General features: G+C 51.2%; 3 protein-coding genes across 4 annotated transcripts in view; 2 read left to right on the forward strand and 1 right to left on the reverse strand.

Moving 5' to 3' along the window:
* The window catches only part of ubxn1 (UBX domain protein 1), a 42,963-nt gene extending 39,725 nt beyond the window's left edge, over positions 1 to 3,238 (forward strand). For both annotated transcript variants that reach the window (XM_059955305.1, XM_059955306.1), the window contains one exon: positions 2,984 to 3,238. In XM_059955305.1, coding sequence (XP_059811288.1) covers positions 2,984 to 3,024 — 41 coding nt within the window. In that variant the 3' untranslated portion in view covers positions 3,025 to 3,238. The remainder of the gene's footprint in view (positions 1 to 2,983) is intronic.
* Positions 3,239 to 7,747: 4,509 nt separating this feature from the next.
* dmac1 (distal membrane arm assembly component 1) lies at positions 7,748 to 9,201 on the reverse strand. Its single transcript, XM_059955310.1, has 2 exons — positions 8,829 to 9,201; positions 7,748 to 8,053 (listed from the first exon to the last, which is right to left on the reverse strand). Exons 1-2 carry the CDS (start codon positions 9,019 to 9,021, stop codon positions 7,947 to 7,949), a joined length of 300 nt encoding a protein of 99 aa, XP_059811293.1. The 5' UTR covers positions 9,022 to 9,201; the 3' UTR covers positions 7,748 to 7,946.
* Positions 9,202 to 9,591: 390 nt separating this feature from the next.
* dpp3 (dipeptidyl-peptidase 3) overlaps positions 9,592 to 17,385 on the forward strand; it is a 59,691-nt gene continuing 51,897 nt past the window's right edge. Inside the window, exons 1-2 of the mRNA XM_059955309.1 lie at positions 9,592 to 9,719; positions 13,028 to 13,322. Coding sequence (XP_059811292.1) covers positions 9,703 to 9,719; positions 13,028 to 13,322 — 312 coding nt within the window. The 5' untranslated portion in view covers positions 9,592 to 9,702. The remainder of the gene's footprint in view (positions 9,720 to 13,027; positions 13,323 to 17,385) is intronic.

Below are 17,385 nucleotides of genomic sequence, written 5' to 3' on the forward strand. Positions count from 1 at the left end.
TTTTGGTTCTCTTTTCCCATTTTTCTGAAGTTTTTGTGATCTCATATTTATTTACCGGGATTTTTTTGCTCAGAATCTCTACTGCCATTCCTTTACCTGTCACGTTGTTCTCTCTTTTTAAGGTATTTCAGAGATTCACAGTTTGTTTACTGGATAATATTATTTACTCTAATTCTATGCCTAGTCTATCGTCTATCTATCAGCGCTTAAAACTATATATTGGACTGTCCTTGTTTCCTATTCTGTTCTGCCCGTACAGACCTCTATTCAGAGCGGTATCCACAGAACTTTCTCTTTGCACCTCGTCTACTCAGACCCTTATCTCTTAAGGCGGTATCCTTGAGGATTTTCTCTATTTTCCTTTCCCTGCCCGTTCAGACCTTCGTTTCATACGAAGCGGTATCCACAGGGATTTTCTCTATTTTCCCTTTCCCTGCCCGTTCAGACTTTCGTTTTATACGAAGCGGTCGATCCACAGGGACTTACCAACACCATGTGGAATTTTTCTTCACTTAACTTCTTATTAACTTATTTGTACTTACCCTCTCTACAGTGTTCTTGATCAATCCTCTGAGCCTCCTGTTAACCCCGAATTCTGCCAGATTTTTTGGACCGGAGAGACCCTTCGGCAGTGGTTCCACACTTCTGAGACTCCAAGACCTCCCCAAAACCAACAGAATTCTTAGTCCAAATTGTCACAAAAAGCGCTTATCTTTTGTTTGGGTGCACCCTTAATTCTTTTAGCCTTGTGGGGGTCCCTAGAGGACTGGGAAGCGTCCCCAATCTGCCGTTTCCTTTCCGCGGGTCTCTTTCCGGTCCTGCTGCGGTCGCCAATTTTGTTGTGGTTTCTCGTGCCCTACAAACGACCAGGAGACGCAGAAGATTCTTCAAGAAGTATTAAACTTTAATTTGCAAATCAAAGCTGAGACAGTCGTTGAGCTAGTCGCCAATTGCCCACTGATCCTTGTACATAGCATTTTTTATAGCAATCTCCTGGTTTAGTTGCATTAGCATATCCAATCGGTCTATAGTTGCGTATCACAAGTACATCTGCCACTATTGTTTCTACCTATTGACTTAATCCTGTTCTAATCTACATTAACACACCATTATAATCTACAATTCTTAGCTACCTCTCAGTAACACCCCATTATCTTCTACATTCTTAAGGTTTCATTCTCCTACTAAATTGGATACATGCATAGCAAATAGCAAACTCAAAGCTGACTACATAGTTTTGGTTACACAGCAAGCAATGCAACTTTTATACTCTAATACAGTCAGTTTACATCGTCAGAGGTTCTGCCCCTTTGTCAGCATTCCCTGGGACGGGTGCGCGCTGTGTCAAGGAAAATGTTGCTGCCTCTTATCTGGGTCCAATACTCGGCCAGCTCTGTACCTCAACATTACTGTCAGCAGGAGCTTGCCACATACTTAGTTAATCCCATCACGCCTTACCACCGTCCGGGGCCAGTCCTTCAAGTTGTTCCCCAAACATAGCCCATCCAAACTGAATAGAATTGACTTTATTTCTTACATCCTTCACATACCTCAGGAGTAAAAATCTTTATGTTACATCTCTGTCTAAATGTGCAATCATAGTAATTAATTTATATTAAATTATAATAAATAGAACAGTCACTGTCGCTAGAAATATGCTCAGATCAGCGTGAGTTAATCAGTCTGGTGGCCTGGTGGAGAGGCTGTCCCGGAGCCTGTTGGTCCTGGCTTTTATGTTGCAGTACTATTTCCCGGATGGTAGCAGCTGGAACAGTTTGTGGTTGGGGTGACTCGGGTCCCCAATCATACTTCGGGCCCTTTTTACACACCTGCCTTTGTAAATGTCCTGAATCGTGGGAAGTTCACAGCTACAGATGCGCTGGGCTGTCCGCACCACTCCCTGCAGAGTCCTGCGATTGAGGGAGGTTACGGTTCCCATTCCAGGTAACTCTGCCAGGGATGATGGATTTTGGTGTTTCTGAAGCTTTGGATTTTTGACGGGGTGGGGTTGCTAGCCCCGTGCCCACCACTCCTCTTTCTGCATGCGGACTTGGGACCATTCATGGCGGAATTCTTTCCTTGTGCACTGGAGTTTATAATTCCAGCCCCGATTTGCTTTGAGAAGGGATGACTACAGTACTGTGGAAACGTCTGTAGCTGGGGTGCCTAAGACTTCTGCACAGTGCTGTATTTGTCAATGTGGAATGGAGAGTGAGCTTGTAAATCTGGTGGGAGTAAAGGATGATGGGAATGGCGAGGATAGAGGGGTGTGGGACGAGTGGCAGAGGAGTGCCGGGGGTGAGGGGATGGCACGGTGCGGAGACACCCAGCCCTGTGGCACCATGCAAGGTCATTTGATTCCAAATAATTGGTTTATTGATCATTACAGAATGTCTCTCTGGGGCTTCCCATTCGTTAATGCAAATATCTAACGAGCCAATCACGTGACAGCAACTCAGTGCATGAAAGCATGCAGACATGGTCAAGAGATTCAGTTGTTGTTCAGACCAGATATCGGAGTGGGGAAGAAATTTTATCTAACTGACTTGAGCATGGAATGATTGTTGGTGCCAGATGGGGTGGTTTGAGTATCTCAGAAACTGCTGATCTGGGATTTTCACACACAGCAGTCTCCAGAGCAGGGACTCCCAACCTCTCTTATGCCATGGACCCCTACCATTAACCAAGGGGTCAGGAGCCCCTGATCTAGAATGGTGTGAAAGACGTGTAGTGGGTGGCAGTTCTAAAATGCCTTATTAGTGAGGGAGGTCAGAGGAGATTGGCCAAACCAGTTCAAGCTGACAGGAAGGTGACAGCAACTCAAATAACAACAGTGGTGTGCAGAAGAGCATCTCTGAACGCACACCACCCCAGACCTTGAAGTGGATGGGCCACTAGCATGCCATGCTAGTGAAGTGTCTTTGCAGATTGCACTGTGAACAATCCATTAAGCCGATTAATTCCGTTTACTTTGTTTTTCCAGGTCTAGTCCCTTCAGCAGTGTTGATTGTTTGCAAGAAGTGAGCTTCCCTCAACGTCGCACTCAACTTCCATTATAAAGCTCACGGAGAGACCGAGCACGTGGGGCTGCGGTCCCCCCGGCCTGATCCTACACAGTGCCTGACAGTGAGAAAACATGCCATCTCCAGGGCTTTGCAGGGCCTGCCTTCTTTAACAAAAGACTTTGTTTGTCTCGAGATTAAAGCAAAACGTGAAATAAAAAATGGTAAAATTTTAATGCTCTGGACGTTTCACTCGGTGCCCGAGCGGCGTGTTTACCGTCGAGGAGAGTGACGCCGCTATTCCTGTGGCGGGCTCTTTATTGCAATTTCTACGTGATCGGAGTCAGGAAAGGGTTACCGTTGCAAATCCATGTGTTTGGAAGTTAATGCTGAGTCTGTTGGTAATTTGTATTGCGTTGGGCAGGCAAAAACTGCTGGAGAAACGTCGACTGTTTATTCTCTTCCTCACCTGTTGAGTTTCTCCAGCATTCACTCTGGATTTCCAGCATCTGCAGAATCTCTTGTATTGGGTTCATAGCCAATGGTGGAATCTCAGCAACGGATTTAGACCATAAGACACAGGGGGGCAGATTCAGGCCATTCAGCCCATCGAGTCTTTCCATTCCATTGTGGCTGATCTACTTCCCCCTCCACCCCATTTTCCTGCCTCCTCTCTATAACCTTTGACACCCTTACTTGTAGAGAACCTGTCAACCTCCACTTTAAATAACCCAACGACCCGGCCTCCACAGCTGCCTGTGGCAATGAATTCCACAGATTCACCACCCTCTGGCTGAAGAAATTCCTCCTCATCTCTGTTCTAAATAGACGTCCTGTAGCGGTGTGCTACACGCAGCGCTGCAATAACGACACTGAGTCGGTGAGCTGCAGTTGCAAAAGAAGTTTATTCAAACTTTGCGGCCTCGCTTTAAAGCCTTCCTGATCATGCCCGGGGAGGGCGGGAATGCTGTCGGGGGCACGTATTCACAGTTCCGTCCCGCGCGCGGGCTTTTCCCCTTGCTAGTGAAGCAGGCTTGGTGCCCTCTTTGGGACCAGCCTCAATGCCGGTGCACGCCGCTTTGTGAGCCGGTTCGAGTGCGCTGGGAAGTGGGTCACCACGGTCCCTCTATTCTGAGTCTATTCCTGGACTCTCCCATCTCTCCATGCTTCAGTTCAACTCTACCTAGGCCTTTCGATATTGGGAGAGGTTTCAGTGAGACCCCCCACCCCTCCTCATTCTTCTAAGCTCCAGCGAGTACAGACCGTGAGCCACCGACCGCTCCTCGTACATTAACCCTTTCACTCCCTGGATTGTAGTCAGGAACATCCAGCGAGCACAGGCCCTGGGGCATCCAACGTTTGTACATTAACCCTTTCATTTATGCTCTCCAATACAGTACTGTCAACATTTCAGCACCTGCCGGTTTTCTTTTCCTTATTGTGCCCATCCATTGGACACTCCAATTCAATTTCACACAAATAGTGACCGTTTGGTCTGCCTCGGAAGAAGTAAAACTGAAGGTGGGAAACTTTCCCAGTCCTGTGCCGATTTTAAAAGGATCTATAGGATTTTGTCACAGTGAAATTCATTGTTTCTATCAACGACCAACATGGTCCAAGGATGAGCTGGGTGCTGGCCACAAGTGTCACCTCGCTTCCAGCGCCAACGTAGCACGCCCACAACTTACTTACCCTAACCCATACTCCTCTGGAATGTGGGAGTATCTTGGAAGAGACCCACACAGTCAAAGGGAGAATGTGTAAACCTGCGGACAGCGGCGGAAATCGGAACTGTGAAGCGTTATGCTAACCGCCACGCTATCGTACTTTGACATCCCCTCCGAGAAGGCTTCTGTTTCATGTCTCACCTAGTAGTAGGACCACCCAGCGGCCCAGTGGTCCTGGTGCTGTATCGGATCTGGAGTGACAATTATTTTGTTCTCCTTTACGCTCTGAAGTTCGAAGTTCAAAGTGCGTTTATTAACAAAGTATATACAACCTTGAGATTTGTTTCCTTGCAGGCTGCCACAAAAGAAGCCCAACGGAACCCTTTTTTTTTAAAAAAAACAAAAGACCATCAGGCATTCCATGTGAAGAAAAAAAACGCACATTGTGTGCACACAACCAACATCAGCAAATGACATCCGGAACTGAAGTTCACGGAAGTGACACCGCGGCCACAAAGCCAGTCGTCACTGCAGCCGAATCAGGAGCCCGTTGGTTGCAGGCCACGGCTTCGGTTCACCACGGAGGTGAGTGAACCCTGTGGCTGAACACCAACTCATCCGAATAAACTCTTCTTGGGCTTCTAGCCGGGTACAGGTATCAAAACGCTGGTTAAAATCCCAGCTGGAAGCCCGAGAAGAGTATATTTGTCATTTACGCCGGGAAAGCACTAGATCCTTTATCATCGACTCATCCCTCGCCTCCAGCACCAATATCCTAAGTATTTCTACCTGTCCTGGGGATTAATCGGCTGTTTTAAGCCCATAACATATAGGAGCTGAAGTAGGCCATTCAGCCCATCGAGCCTGCTCTGCCATTCAATCATGGGCTGATCCAATTCTTCCAGTCATCCCCAACACTGCTTTCTCCCCATACTCTTTGATGCCCTGACTAATCGAGAACCTATCTATCTCTGCCTTAAATGCACACAATGACTTGGCCTCCAAGCCGCTCGTGGCGACAAATTCCACATGGATAATTTGGTCATTCTTCGTTCTTGGACCCAGCAAAGTTTGTGGATGATACGAAGACAGGTGGGGGGAGGGGGAGGTAGTGCTGAGGAAGCATTGTGATTGCAGCAGGACTTGGACAAGTTGGAAGAACGGACGGAAAAGTGGCAGATGGAATATAGTTTGGAAATGTATGATAATGCATTTTGGTAAAAGGGACAAGAGTGCAGACTGTAAGCTAAATGGGGAGAGGGTTCAAACATCAGAGGGACTCCCGTAAGGTTAATTTACAGGTTGAGTCTGTGGTAAAGAAGGCAAATGCAATGTTGGCATTTATTTCAAGGGGAGTAGAATATAAGAGCAGGGAGGTAATGCTGCAGGCCGCACTGAAGAGTATTGTCAACAGTTCTGGGCCCCATATCTCAGAAAGGACAAGTTGTCATTGGAGAGAGTCCAGAGGAGGTTCACGACGATTCTGGGAATAAAGGGATTAACATATGAGGAATGTTTGGCAGCTTTGGGTCTGCACTCACTAATTTAGAAGAATTGGGGGTGTGTGGGTGATCTCATTGAAACCTACCGTACGTTGACGGTAAGAACAGAGCTAAGGAGTAGGCAGAGCGGTGAATCTGTGTGGAATGCTCTGCCACAGACTGCAGTGGAGGCCAAGTCGGTGGGTATATTTCAGGTGGAAGTTGATTGTTTTCTGGTCAGGGCATCAAAGGATATGGTGAGAAGGCAGGTGTATGGGGTTGAGTGGGGTTGATGGAACTCGATGGGCTGAATGGCCTAGTTCTGCTCCTATGTCTTATGGTCGAGTTCTGCCTTGATTCTGCCCGGCACTTAAATCGGTCAAGAACCCTCAAGATTTCAGTTCGCACCACAAAAATGCCAAGTCCTACAGGCAGTTCAAAAGCTCGATTCCGAAGGGAAGTTATGGGGTATTGACTGCAGTGATTGTATTTGAGAGAAAGTGTGCTTATACAGCAAGTTATAGTTTTGTTGGCTTCACCAGCGCCATCTTTAGCCGGAATATCGAATCGATGCTGAGTCCTGGGCAACTCTGGCACTCAGCACTACGTGTCAACTCAGGACATGGGTGCCAGTGAGAGGGTTAAAATGGGCCTTCTCCTTGAAGTACAGCAGTTCTGCCCCCGATGGTGTGCTCGGAACACCGGGATTTGGACCCAACCATGAAGAAACAAGCTCTGGATCGTACAGAACTTGGAGATGTGTCTGTGGAGTCTTGGAGGGAGTTGACACTGTAGCGTAGTAGTTAGTGGAATCTCGTCACAGGGCCGGCGGTCACCGACTGGGGTTTCGATTGCCGTCTCTGAGTTCTTCCCCACGAATGCGGGCACCTTTCGGTTTCCTCCCACGCTCCAAAGACGTACGGGTTAGGGTTAGCGAGTCGTGGGTGCGGTGACGCAGACGGGTTTCCCTGTATGTTTCGATGCACGTGCGACCTCTTGGGTTGACGGTACAGACTTGGAAGCAAGAGGTCTGGGACAGAAGATATTTAACAAACCTGCTAATCTAACTCCACCGTGGACGGCCCGCTTCTCTTGCTGGGCATGGGGGGCTAGCAACCCCTTTCTGTAAAAACCCAGAGCTGCAGAAACACTCATCCCTGGGAGAGGAAGGATCGTCGACAATGGGGGACAACGTGAAAGACTGCCCAGGACAGTGAGGACCCTGGCAGATGGCTGCCGGCAGATTTTGCCTCAATAGGGATGATGGGCTTAAGAAGGCAACCAGCTAATTTCCAGTAAGTCACCATGATGTTTAATTTCTTTGACGGGCAAACTCCATGGCATGTTTACAATGCTGAACGTGTACAGAACCCTTGATTAACACAAGCACACACGATGCTGATTGAATACCACTCAGAACCATGGAGAACTCAAATTAAGGCTGAGTTCATGAACCTACGACATAGCATTTACACTGCAACTCCCAATAGGTTTCTTCAGCTATGGAAACACTAGTGCTCTATTAGGTACAGAGGTGATATTCCTTTAAGTTCTATCTTTAGTAGCACACTCATGAAATTGGTTGCAGACAACTCTATATGGTAAGTAAAATTAAAAGATTTACTTCAAGTTAGCACATCACCCCACCCCGACACATCTGGGCACCTCAGCCCTTTAGAAAATAAGTTCTTTCCGTGGTGTGAAAGAGTTCTTTTTTTCACCCACCCCCTCCCCAAGAGAAATTTTTCCAGAGAAGTGTCCAGACTTTCCCTTTGATGCTGAAGCAAGGAGGTCAGTCAAGATTCAGCTGGACGGTTGCTTTGTGGTCCTGGTGCTCCTCTATACTTTGGGTGAGACTTGTCGACAGGATCGGCTATGACTACCAGACCCAAAGATAGCAGACCTGCCACGAGAGAAAGAGAAGCATGTCAAAAGTCGTAGAATCAAAATGTGCAGGCGCTAGGGGTCCTGCAAATGCTGGCAACGTGAAGCAACACGCACAAAGCGCTGGAGGAACTCAGCAGGTCGGGCAGCGTCTACGGAGAGGAATGGGCTGTTTTGTTGAGTACCACAAAAAAGAGGGATTTCGTGGTGGCCACCCTTCTTAATTCTACTTCCCATTTCCAACAGCTCAGTCCGTGCCTCGTTCTATTGCCACGATGAGGTTGGAGAAGCAGCACCTCACATTCTGTCGGGGCAGCCTATAGCCTGATGACATGAACATCAGTTTCAGCAACTTCCAGTACTTTCTCCCTCCGCACCCCCCCCCCCAACCTTCTCTCTTTCCATTCCCCACTCCGGCTCCCTTCACACTTTCTCCTCATTCCTCGCCTATCACCTCCTTCCCTTTCTCCTATCCAATTCCTTCTCGTTCTGAATGCTGCCCCCTTTCCTTTCCAGGCCCGGTGGGGGGGGGGGGATGTTGGCCCAAAACGCTGACTGTTTATTCCCCCTCCGTGGACGCTGCTCGACCTGCTGAGTTCCTCCAGAATCTTGTGCGTGTCGCTCATAATGTGTGGGCCCCTTGAGCTCAATTTAGTTAGACCTTTACTAGATTTTATATAACATCTTTTATGGTTGTATAGGGGTGGGGAAGGTAAGGAGGTTATAGTTGTCCAGACGGGGGTGGGGGGCAGAGGGAGAAGAAGGCAGGGTCTGTCTGCGCCCTCCGGACTCACTCAGGGCGAAGACGATCTGGCCCACGGTGCCCATCTGGGTCGGTCCCCCTTTCTGCAGCACCCTGCGGGCCGAGGCATAAACGTAGCCGCTGGCCGCCACCAGGCCGCCCCCACACACCACCCGGCAGCCCCAGCAGTCGCGGAACGATCGGCGAGCAGGAGCGGCCGCCTCGCTGGTCCCCGGGGCTGCCATCGACCTTCCTTCAGTGGTCACCCGGACCGCTGAGCCGACGGACTCCTTTCACACGGATTGCGTCCGGGCCTAATGCTTCCCTCGGACAACCGGCTATTGCACTTGTCGTTAACGGTGTCCAACATCGTCGAGTGAGATACAATTAAGGTTATAAAATAAACATTTAGTTTGCAATATTTATTTATCTACTTCACGATATTAGTTATTGTTCATGCCGAATATAAATCCCACACTTTCTAAAAATAGCCGGACTGGATTAGGATTCCGTTTCCCTGTTTGATTGGTTGATGTTAAAGTCAATCATTTCCTTCCTCTCTCTGATTGATCAAGACGGATGTCAATCAATACGGCGCCGTTCCGCCAGGCCAGGAATCGTTGTATTATTATTTTTCCCCCTAACTATTATTCAATCGATTTCCTAACGTGTTATTTTCACACTCTCAGGAAACGGCTTTCTCGTATGGGCCGGCAGCACGTGATGTTTTAAACTCGGGGTGGCCCGGACGTCTCTCTCTCCCCCACACAGATTTGGGGGGAGGGGGTAGGCAACGTCAATCATGTCAGCCCCGGCCCGCGGTTGGTCGGCTGAGGAGTCAGTCGGTCGCTCCGGCGCGCTATTGGTGGAGGGGGCGGGGAGAGGAGTTGCCCCCGCCTCCACCGGAGGGAGGCCGGAGCCGGTGGATGAATGAAGCGGGGAGGTGAGTTTCCTTTCGGCCGGGGGCCCCGGCTCGGATTTAACCGGCCGGGCGGCCCTCACTCGGGTCGGACAGGCCTGTTAGGACACGCTGCCCCCTCAGTGGGCTAGGAAGCGGGACTTCGGGGGGTGCCTGGTCCGAGACAGAAAATACCAGTCTCGATTCTGGGGTTCAGGGCCCCTTTGAGCCGGAGGTCCCAGCATCGTGCAGGCTCAGCCCCCTGGGGGGAGAGATCCAACCGGGAGCTGGGGCGGAAGGTGAAGGGCTCCTGACCTCCTCCGGCATTTTGTATGCAGGCTGTCTGGTGTTTTGTCCTCCCCCGATCTGTCGGGGGCCATGTGGTGGCTGCCCCGTCTTATCAGCCTCCACCACGTTAAGACAAATTCACCCACGGGGCTTCTCCATCAAGGGAAAGCGGCAGAGAATCTGAATCCGGGTTTAATATCTCCAGGCATGCGTCCTGAAATTTGTTACCTGAGCCAGCAGTTCAATGTCAAGACACAATATAAAAGATAACTAAAATAATAATTAATGAATAACTAAATCAGTTACAGTGTGCGTATAGATTAAAAATCATGCAAAAAGCTGAAGTTATATAGATGGGAAAAAGTGAGGTAGTGGCTATTTAGGAATCGGATGGCAGAGGGGAAGAAGCTGTTAGTGAATCGCTGAGTGTGTGTCTTCAGGCTCCTGTACCTCCTCCCTGATGGCAGAGGGGAAGAAGCTGTTCCTGAATCACTGAGTGTGTGTCTTCAGGCTCCTGTACCTCCTCCCTGATGGCAGAGGGGGAGAAGCTGTTCCTGAATCGCTGAGTGTGTGTCTTCAGGCTCCTGTACCCCCTCCCTGATGGCAGAGGGGAAGAAGCTGATCCTGAATCGTTGAGTGTGTGTCTTCAGGCTCCTGTACCTCCTCCCTGATGGCAGAGGGGAAGAAGCTGTTCCTGAATCATTGAGTGTGTGTCTTCAGGCTCCTGTACCCTGTCCCTGATGGCAGAGGGGAAGAAGCTGTTCCTGAATCATTGAGTGTGTGCCTTCAGGCTCCTGTACCTCCTCCCTGATGGCAGAGGGGAAGAAGCTGTTCCTGAATCATTGAGTGTGTGTCTTCAGGCTCCTGTACCTCCTCCCTGATGGTAACAATGAGAAAAGGGCATGCCCTGGGTGCTGGAGCTCCTTAATAATGGATGCTGCTTTTCTGAGACACCGCTCCCTGAAGATGTCCTGGGTACTTTGTACCCAAGATGGAGCTGACTAGATTTACAACCCTCTGCAGCTTCTTTCGGTCCTGTGCAGTAGCCCCCACCATCCCCAATACCAGACAGTGATGCAGCCTGTCAGAATGCTCTCCATGGTACATCTATAGAGGTTTTTGAGTGTATTTGTGGGCATACCAAACCTCTTCAAACTCCTAATAAAGTACAGCTGCTGTCTTGCCTTCTCTATAACGACATTGATATGTTGGGGCCAGGTTAGATCCTCAGAGATCTCGACACCCAGGAACTTGAAGCTGCTCACCCTCTCCACTTCTGATCCCTCTACGATGTCTAATTCATGCATTGCATTGAAAGGAAGAGAGGGGTAGGTTAAAGGGGGATGTGAAGGGCAAGTTATTTTCTTCAGAGAGTGGTGGACACCTAGAATGCCCTGCCTGGTGGGGTGGTACATGAGAGGCTTTTAGGAGACGTTCGGATGGGCACATGGGTGTGAGGAGGATGGAGGGATGTGGACATGGTGTAGGTACGAGGGATTAGTGTTGGGGTATTCATGATTTGCTGTTCAGCCGTGTTCCTTCGTCTTGCCCTTCCTGAAGCCCACAATCAGCTCTTTGTCGATGCTGGACTTACGCAGCCGCTAAGATACGGGAGCAGAGCGGACAGCTCCCGGAGGCGGAAACCATCCTCGACTCGAGCGATCCCGCTATTCCTGAAGGTGTTCCTGATTCCCCCTAGCGCCCCCCTTAGTCCTGACGAAGGGTCTCGACCAGAAAGGTCGACTGCTCCTTTCAACGGATGCTGCCTGACCTGCTGAGTTCATCCAGCTTGTTTGTACGTCTTGATTTGACCACAGCATCTGCAGTGCGCTTTGTGTTTAATAAAGGGTATGTGCTGGGGAGCATTTCAGTTACTGTGCGGCTGCGTGCCTGGGCAGCTTGGAGGGGACGGTGGAGGCGTGGGAGCCCTTTAACCAGTGACCACCTTAATGTGGTAGGGAGGTTTGCATATCCTCGTGATAGGGAGGCTTTTACTGCTTTCTGAGAGGAGGAAAGGGGGTTGTTTTGGCATTGGCTTGTCGCTCGTCGAGTTCTGTATCGTGGGTGGGCTGTGTTGGCGCCAGAGCGAGCGGCAACGCTTGCGAGCTGACCCCTCGGTGGTGCGGGGTGTCGGCGCCAGTGACGCATCCCACCGCGTGTGTTTCCACACGCGCCCGATGAACGAGCGGATCTCTACCGCGGTTACGCCGGCAGTCCGAGTTCCTGCGCTGTCGCGTTCAACGGGGCGCACTCGGCAGCCTGGTGGTCGGCCTCGCGCTTTACAGCACCACCATTCAGGGTTCGATTCCTGCTCCTGTACCTCCTTCCTGATGGTTGAGAGGTGATAACTGTTCCTGAACCTGGTGGTGTGGGACCTGAGGCTCCTGTATCTCCTTCCTGATGGTTGAGGGGTGATAACTGTTCCTGAACCTGGTGATGTGGGACCTGAGGCTCCTGTACCTCCTTCCTGATGGTTGAGGGGCGATAACTGTTCCTGAACCTGGTGGTGTGGGACCTGAGGCTCCTGTATCTCCTTCCTGATGGTTGAGGGGCGATAACTGTTCCTGAACCTGGTGGTGTGGGACCTGAGGCTCCCATACCTCCTTCCTGATGGTCGAGGGGTGATAACTGTTCCTGAACCTGGTGGTGTGGGACCTGAGGCTCCCGTACCTCCTTCCTGATGGTTGAGTGGTGGTAACTGTACCTGAACCTGGTGGTGCGAGTCCTGAGGCTCCTGTACCTCCTTCCTGATGGTTGAGGGGCGATAACTGTTCCTGAACCTGGTGGTGTGGGACCTGAGGCTCCTGTACCTCCTTCCTGATGGTTGAGGGGTGATAACTGTTCCTGAACCTTGTGTTATGTGTCCTGAGGCCCCTATACCTCCTTCCTAATGGCAGCCGTGAGAAGAGAGTTTCATTAGTGACATGGGCGTAATCGGGTGGCACAGGCTCGTTGAGCCAGTAGGGCCTTTCACCATGCTGTATCCCAAAATAAAATTAAAAAATAAAATGTCCCTTTTTTTTCCCTGTTGAATTTAATCAGCTCTGTTTGTATTTATACCTCAGGTTTGCCTTCATAGGTCGAGACAAGATGGTGGACTCCCAGTATATTTTGCCCAATGACGTCGGCATCTCGCTGCTCGACTGTCGGGACGCCTTCCAGCTGCTCTCGAAGGAGGAGAAGCTGTATGCCCACTACATCTCACGTGCCTCCTGGTACGGAGGCCTCATGGTGCTGCTGCAGACTTCCCCGGAGTCCCCCACCATCTACGTCCTGCTCCAGAAGCTGTTCAAAGCCCAGCCCCTCAACGAGCTGCAGGAAACGGCCGTGGCGCTGGGCATGACCTCCGAGGAGTACCAGGTACCCCCCGCGCTGCTTTCTCGGTCCCTCTCTCTGTCTCTGGCAACAGACACAAAATGCTGGTGGAACACAGCAGGCCAGGCGGCATCTATGGGGAGAGGCGCCGTCGACGTTTCGGGCCGAGACCCTTTGTCAGGGCTAACGGGGGAAAGAAGAGCTAATAAGAGATTAGAGAGGGGGTGGGGGGAGACCGGAAATGATAGGAGAAGACGGGGATGGGGGAGGGGAGTGATGAAGCCAGGAGCTGGGAAGTCGACTGGCCAAAGGGGATACATGGGACGGAAGGCCGAGGAAGAGAGAAAAGGGGAGGGGAGCACCAGTGGAAGATGGAGAACAGGCAAGGAGTGGTTGTGAGAGAGAGAAAAATAGGGATGGAGTAAGAAGAGGAGGAGGGGCATTAACTGAAGTTAGAGATGTCAATGTTCCTGCCATCTGGTTGGAGGCTACACAGACAGAATATAAGGTGTTGCTCCTCCAACCCGAGTGTGGCTTCGTCTCGACAGTAGAGGAGGCCGTGGATTGACTGTCATACACTTCCTGCCTCTGTCTGTCTCACTGTGTCACTCCTTCTTTTCTCTCTCGCCATTTCTTAATCAGGAGCAGCCTCTTCCCCTCCGTCAGGTTTTCGAGCATAAGCCCACAGACAGTATTTTTGTCATCTCTTTGCAGAACGACAAATGTTACCTCATGTATCAGTGGCGATAAACCTGATCCTCATTTTTGCCCCTTCCCCTCGCTCCCTCAGGGGGAGGTTTGCACCGCTCGTACCTGGGGGCTTCCCATGCCCTGTTCCGGGAATCGGTAAAGTCCGATGGCCCCACTCTCCGACCCAGGGAGTGCCGAGACGTGCCACGTTAAAATGAGGCCCATTATCTCGCTGGAGTGAAAATACTTTTGCAAGGAAGATGGGATATCAGATCGTGGCAATCATAGAGCCATACTGTTTAGACACAGGCCCTTCGGCCCACTGAATCCATGCTGACCCTGAACCACCTGCTTACTTTAATCCCACATTAATGCGGTTAATCCATTTTACTCTCTGCGCACTACCCCCTCCCTCTCTTTATCCTCCTCACCCTCACACCAGGGGCAACTCGCAGCAGCCCACGTGCCTTTGTGAAGGAGGGAGGGAGCCCGCGTGGTCAAAAAAAGATTCGAAGTACATTGATTATCAAAGTACGCACACAGTGTACAACTAGGAGATTCGCCTTCCCCACGGACAGCCAGGAGTCACTGAAAGCAAGCATGCAGGTACAGCAGGCGGTGAAGAAAGCTAATGGCATGCTGGCCTTTATAACCAGGGGAGTTGAGTATAGGAGCAAAGAGGTCCTTCTGCAGCTGTACAGGGTCCTGGTGAGACCACACCTGGAGTATTGTGTGCAGTTTTGGTCTCCAAATTTGAGGAAGGATATTCTTGCTATTGAGCGTAGGTTCATGAGGTTAATTCCCGGGATGGCGGGACTGTCATATGTTGAAAGATTGAGTGACTGGGCTTGTATACACTGGAATTTAGAAGGATGGGAGGGGATCTGATTGAAACGTATAAGATTATTAAGGGATTGGACAAGATGGAGGCAGGAAGCATGTTCCCGCTGATGGGCGAGTCCAGAACTAGAGGCCACAGTTTAAGAATAAGGGGTAGGACATTTAGAACGGAGCTGAGGAAAAACTTTTTCACCCAGAGAGTGGTGGATCTGTGGAATGCTCTGCCTCAGAAGGCAGTGGAGGCCAATTCTCTGGATGCATTCAAGAGAGAGTTAGATAGAGCTCTTAAAGATAGTGGGGTCAAGGGATATGGGGAGAGGGCAGGAATGGGGTACTGATTGTGGATGATCAGCTATGATCACAGTGAATGGCTGAAATAGAAACAGTGAAGGCAGGGGAGTGGGGATCACTGGAAGAATTGGATCAGTGACTGAATGGCGGAGCAAACTTGATGGGCTGAATGGCCTACTTCTCCTATATTTTAACGGTGTAAGAAGAAGAAACACCCAACGTGGGCAAAAAAAAACTATTAACCATCGAACCATAGCGTCATCGAAACAGACCAGGAATGTTTAGTTCGGTTCAGTTTGGCGCTGCGCCGTTCGTCTGCCCGCAGGCCCGATCAGAATCGCACGGAATAGCGACGAGGAGGGATTGCGTGCGGACTCCGCGCGGACAGCACCGGAAGTCGGGATCGCTGCGGCTGACAGCCAGCGGGTTCTGGCACTCCCCACCCGGACGGGAGGGGGTCTGGGGCCGCTTAGACGGTCCGGTAGCAACCACGCGGTCTGGAGGCCGAAGCGAGCCTTTACATCCGCAGCTGTTTCCCCGCCACCCCCGATTAACTCAAGTCTGCGATCCCGACCCATTTTCAGATTTATCCCTCTCGTTTACGTCGAGGGGTGCGGAGAACTGCGTCGTCCGCTGAAACGGCCAGCACACCCGGGGACGTGTGTCTGCTTGTCCTGCCTCCCGGATGCTCAGACGATCTCTGGCAGAGACCCTGGCACGGCGACCGGCACCCGTCTTGTCCCCGGGAGCCTGGAGCGTCGCGGGGAGGTGCGCAGAGCGAACTTTGTCACTTTCTGGTTTCGGCCGGAGTTTTTGTTCCTCTGCCCCGCCCTGCTCCTTGGCACCGGTTTCAGACCGGTCTCCCTCCCTCTCCACCCTCAACACGTCCAACAGAAACCCAGCCTCCCACATATCGCCCTCTTGCCTGTAAGATGCATCAGCGAGGGTGTGTACCTTGCCGGGCGAGTTCGGTGGAATTTCATGTCCAATAAGGGGGAACGTGCCTAACAAAGCCTCAGAGATTTCATCAGTTATTTACCCAAGCGTTTACCTGTGAACCTTGTTCAGGGTCGCAAGGAAAATTATTTTAATGTTCGTCTTGTGTTCTTTTGTGATTCAGGTCAGGGCATTTGCGAAAGAACTGGGAGGTGCTGATCACGGGTTAAACTACAGGAAAATATTTTATTCGGATGAGCATAAATGCAATGCAGAAAGAAAGATAAATGTCTAAAGAAATGGCAGTGCGGGAATGAAAATAATATTTGCCCACCAAGCAAGCTGATCTGTGGAATGATAACAGACTCTGACACAGGCCCCTATCCCCTCCCTCCACCCTCCTCCCCCTACACCCTCCATCCCCTCGCCCTCCTCCCCCTCCATCTCCTCGCCCTCCTCCCCCTGCCTCTGACCCCTGCTCCCTCGCCCCCTCTGACCCCTCACTCCCTCTGACCCCTGCCCCCTTGCCCTGCCCCCTTCGCACTCTGCCCCGCCTTACTCACCCTCGCCCTTCCCCTCCCCACCCACCCCTCCCCCTCCTCCTGCCCTCTCTCCCTCCTCATCCCTGCCGCCCCTCACCCTACTCACCCACCCACCCTCCCCCTCTACCTCACCCTTCCCTTCTCCTCTTTGCCCCCTCCCTCCTCCCCCCTCCCACACCCATCCCTCCCCTCCTCCCTCCTTTCTTCCCTCCGCACACTCTCCCTTTTCACCCCTTCTCTGACATCCCCCTCCCTCTGCGCCACTCTCCCTATGCAACCCCCTCCTCCCTCTGCCCCCTGACCCCTCTTCCCCCTCTCCCTCCTTCCTCTTCACCCTCCCTCTTAACTCTCGACCCACTCGTCCCTATCTTCTCCATCTACTGCACACCCCCCGGCCTAACACACAACTCCGCTGGAAGGAGGAAAGTGCCGCACCTCATACCCTCCCACACCCCTGACGACAGTACCTACCCATTCATTGCAGTCCCAAGCAATGATCTCACTTCCCCAGGACAGAAACGTTTCTCGCCATTTACCCAGGGTACGACCGTCACAAAAAACACCGCCGTGGACTGGTTCTCGCGTCCCTTCTCAAAACAGCCCCCTGGCGGGCTGACACCACTTTACCAGGCGGACTTCCATTTGGAATCACGGTTAACTTCCCACCAGAGCCAAACCACGGTCTCTGGAGATTTTCACGCAAAGCACCCCGGCTGGCAGCAGGGAGATTGGTTGGTTCACTGGCCTGGCTTGTTGGCTCCAGGTATCAGGACGATCTTCCCAGCTCCTCTTTGACTGATTGACGTTGA

Source organism: Hypanus sabinus, chromosome 31 (genome assembly GCF_030144855.1).
Source record: "Hypanus sabinus isolate sHypSab1 chromosome 31, sHypSab1.hap1, whole genome shotgun sequence".
Taxonomy (NCBI): Eukaryota; Metazoa; Chordata; class Chondrichthyes; order Myliobatiformes; family Dasyatidae; genus Hypanus; species Hypanus sabinus.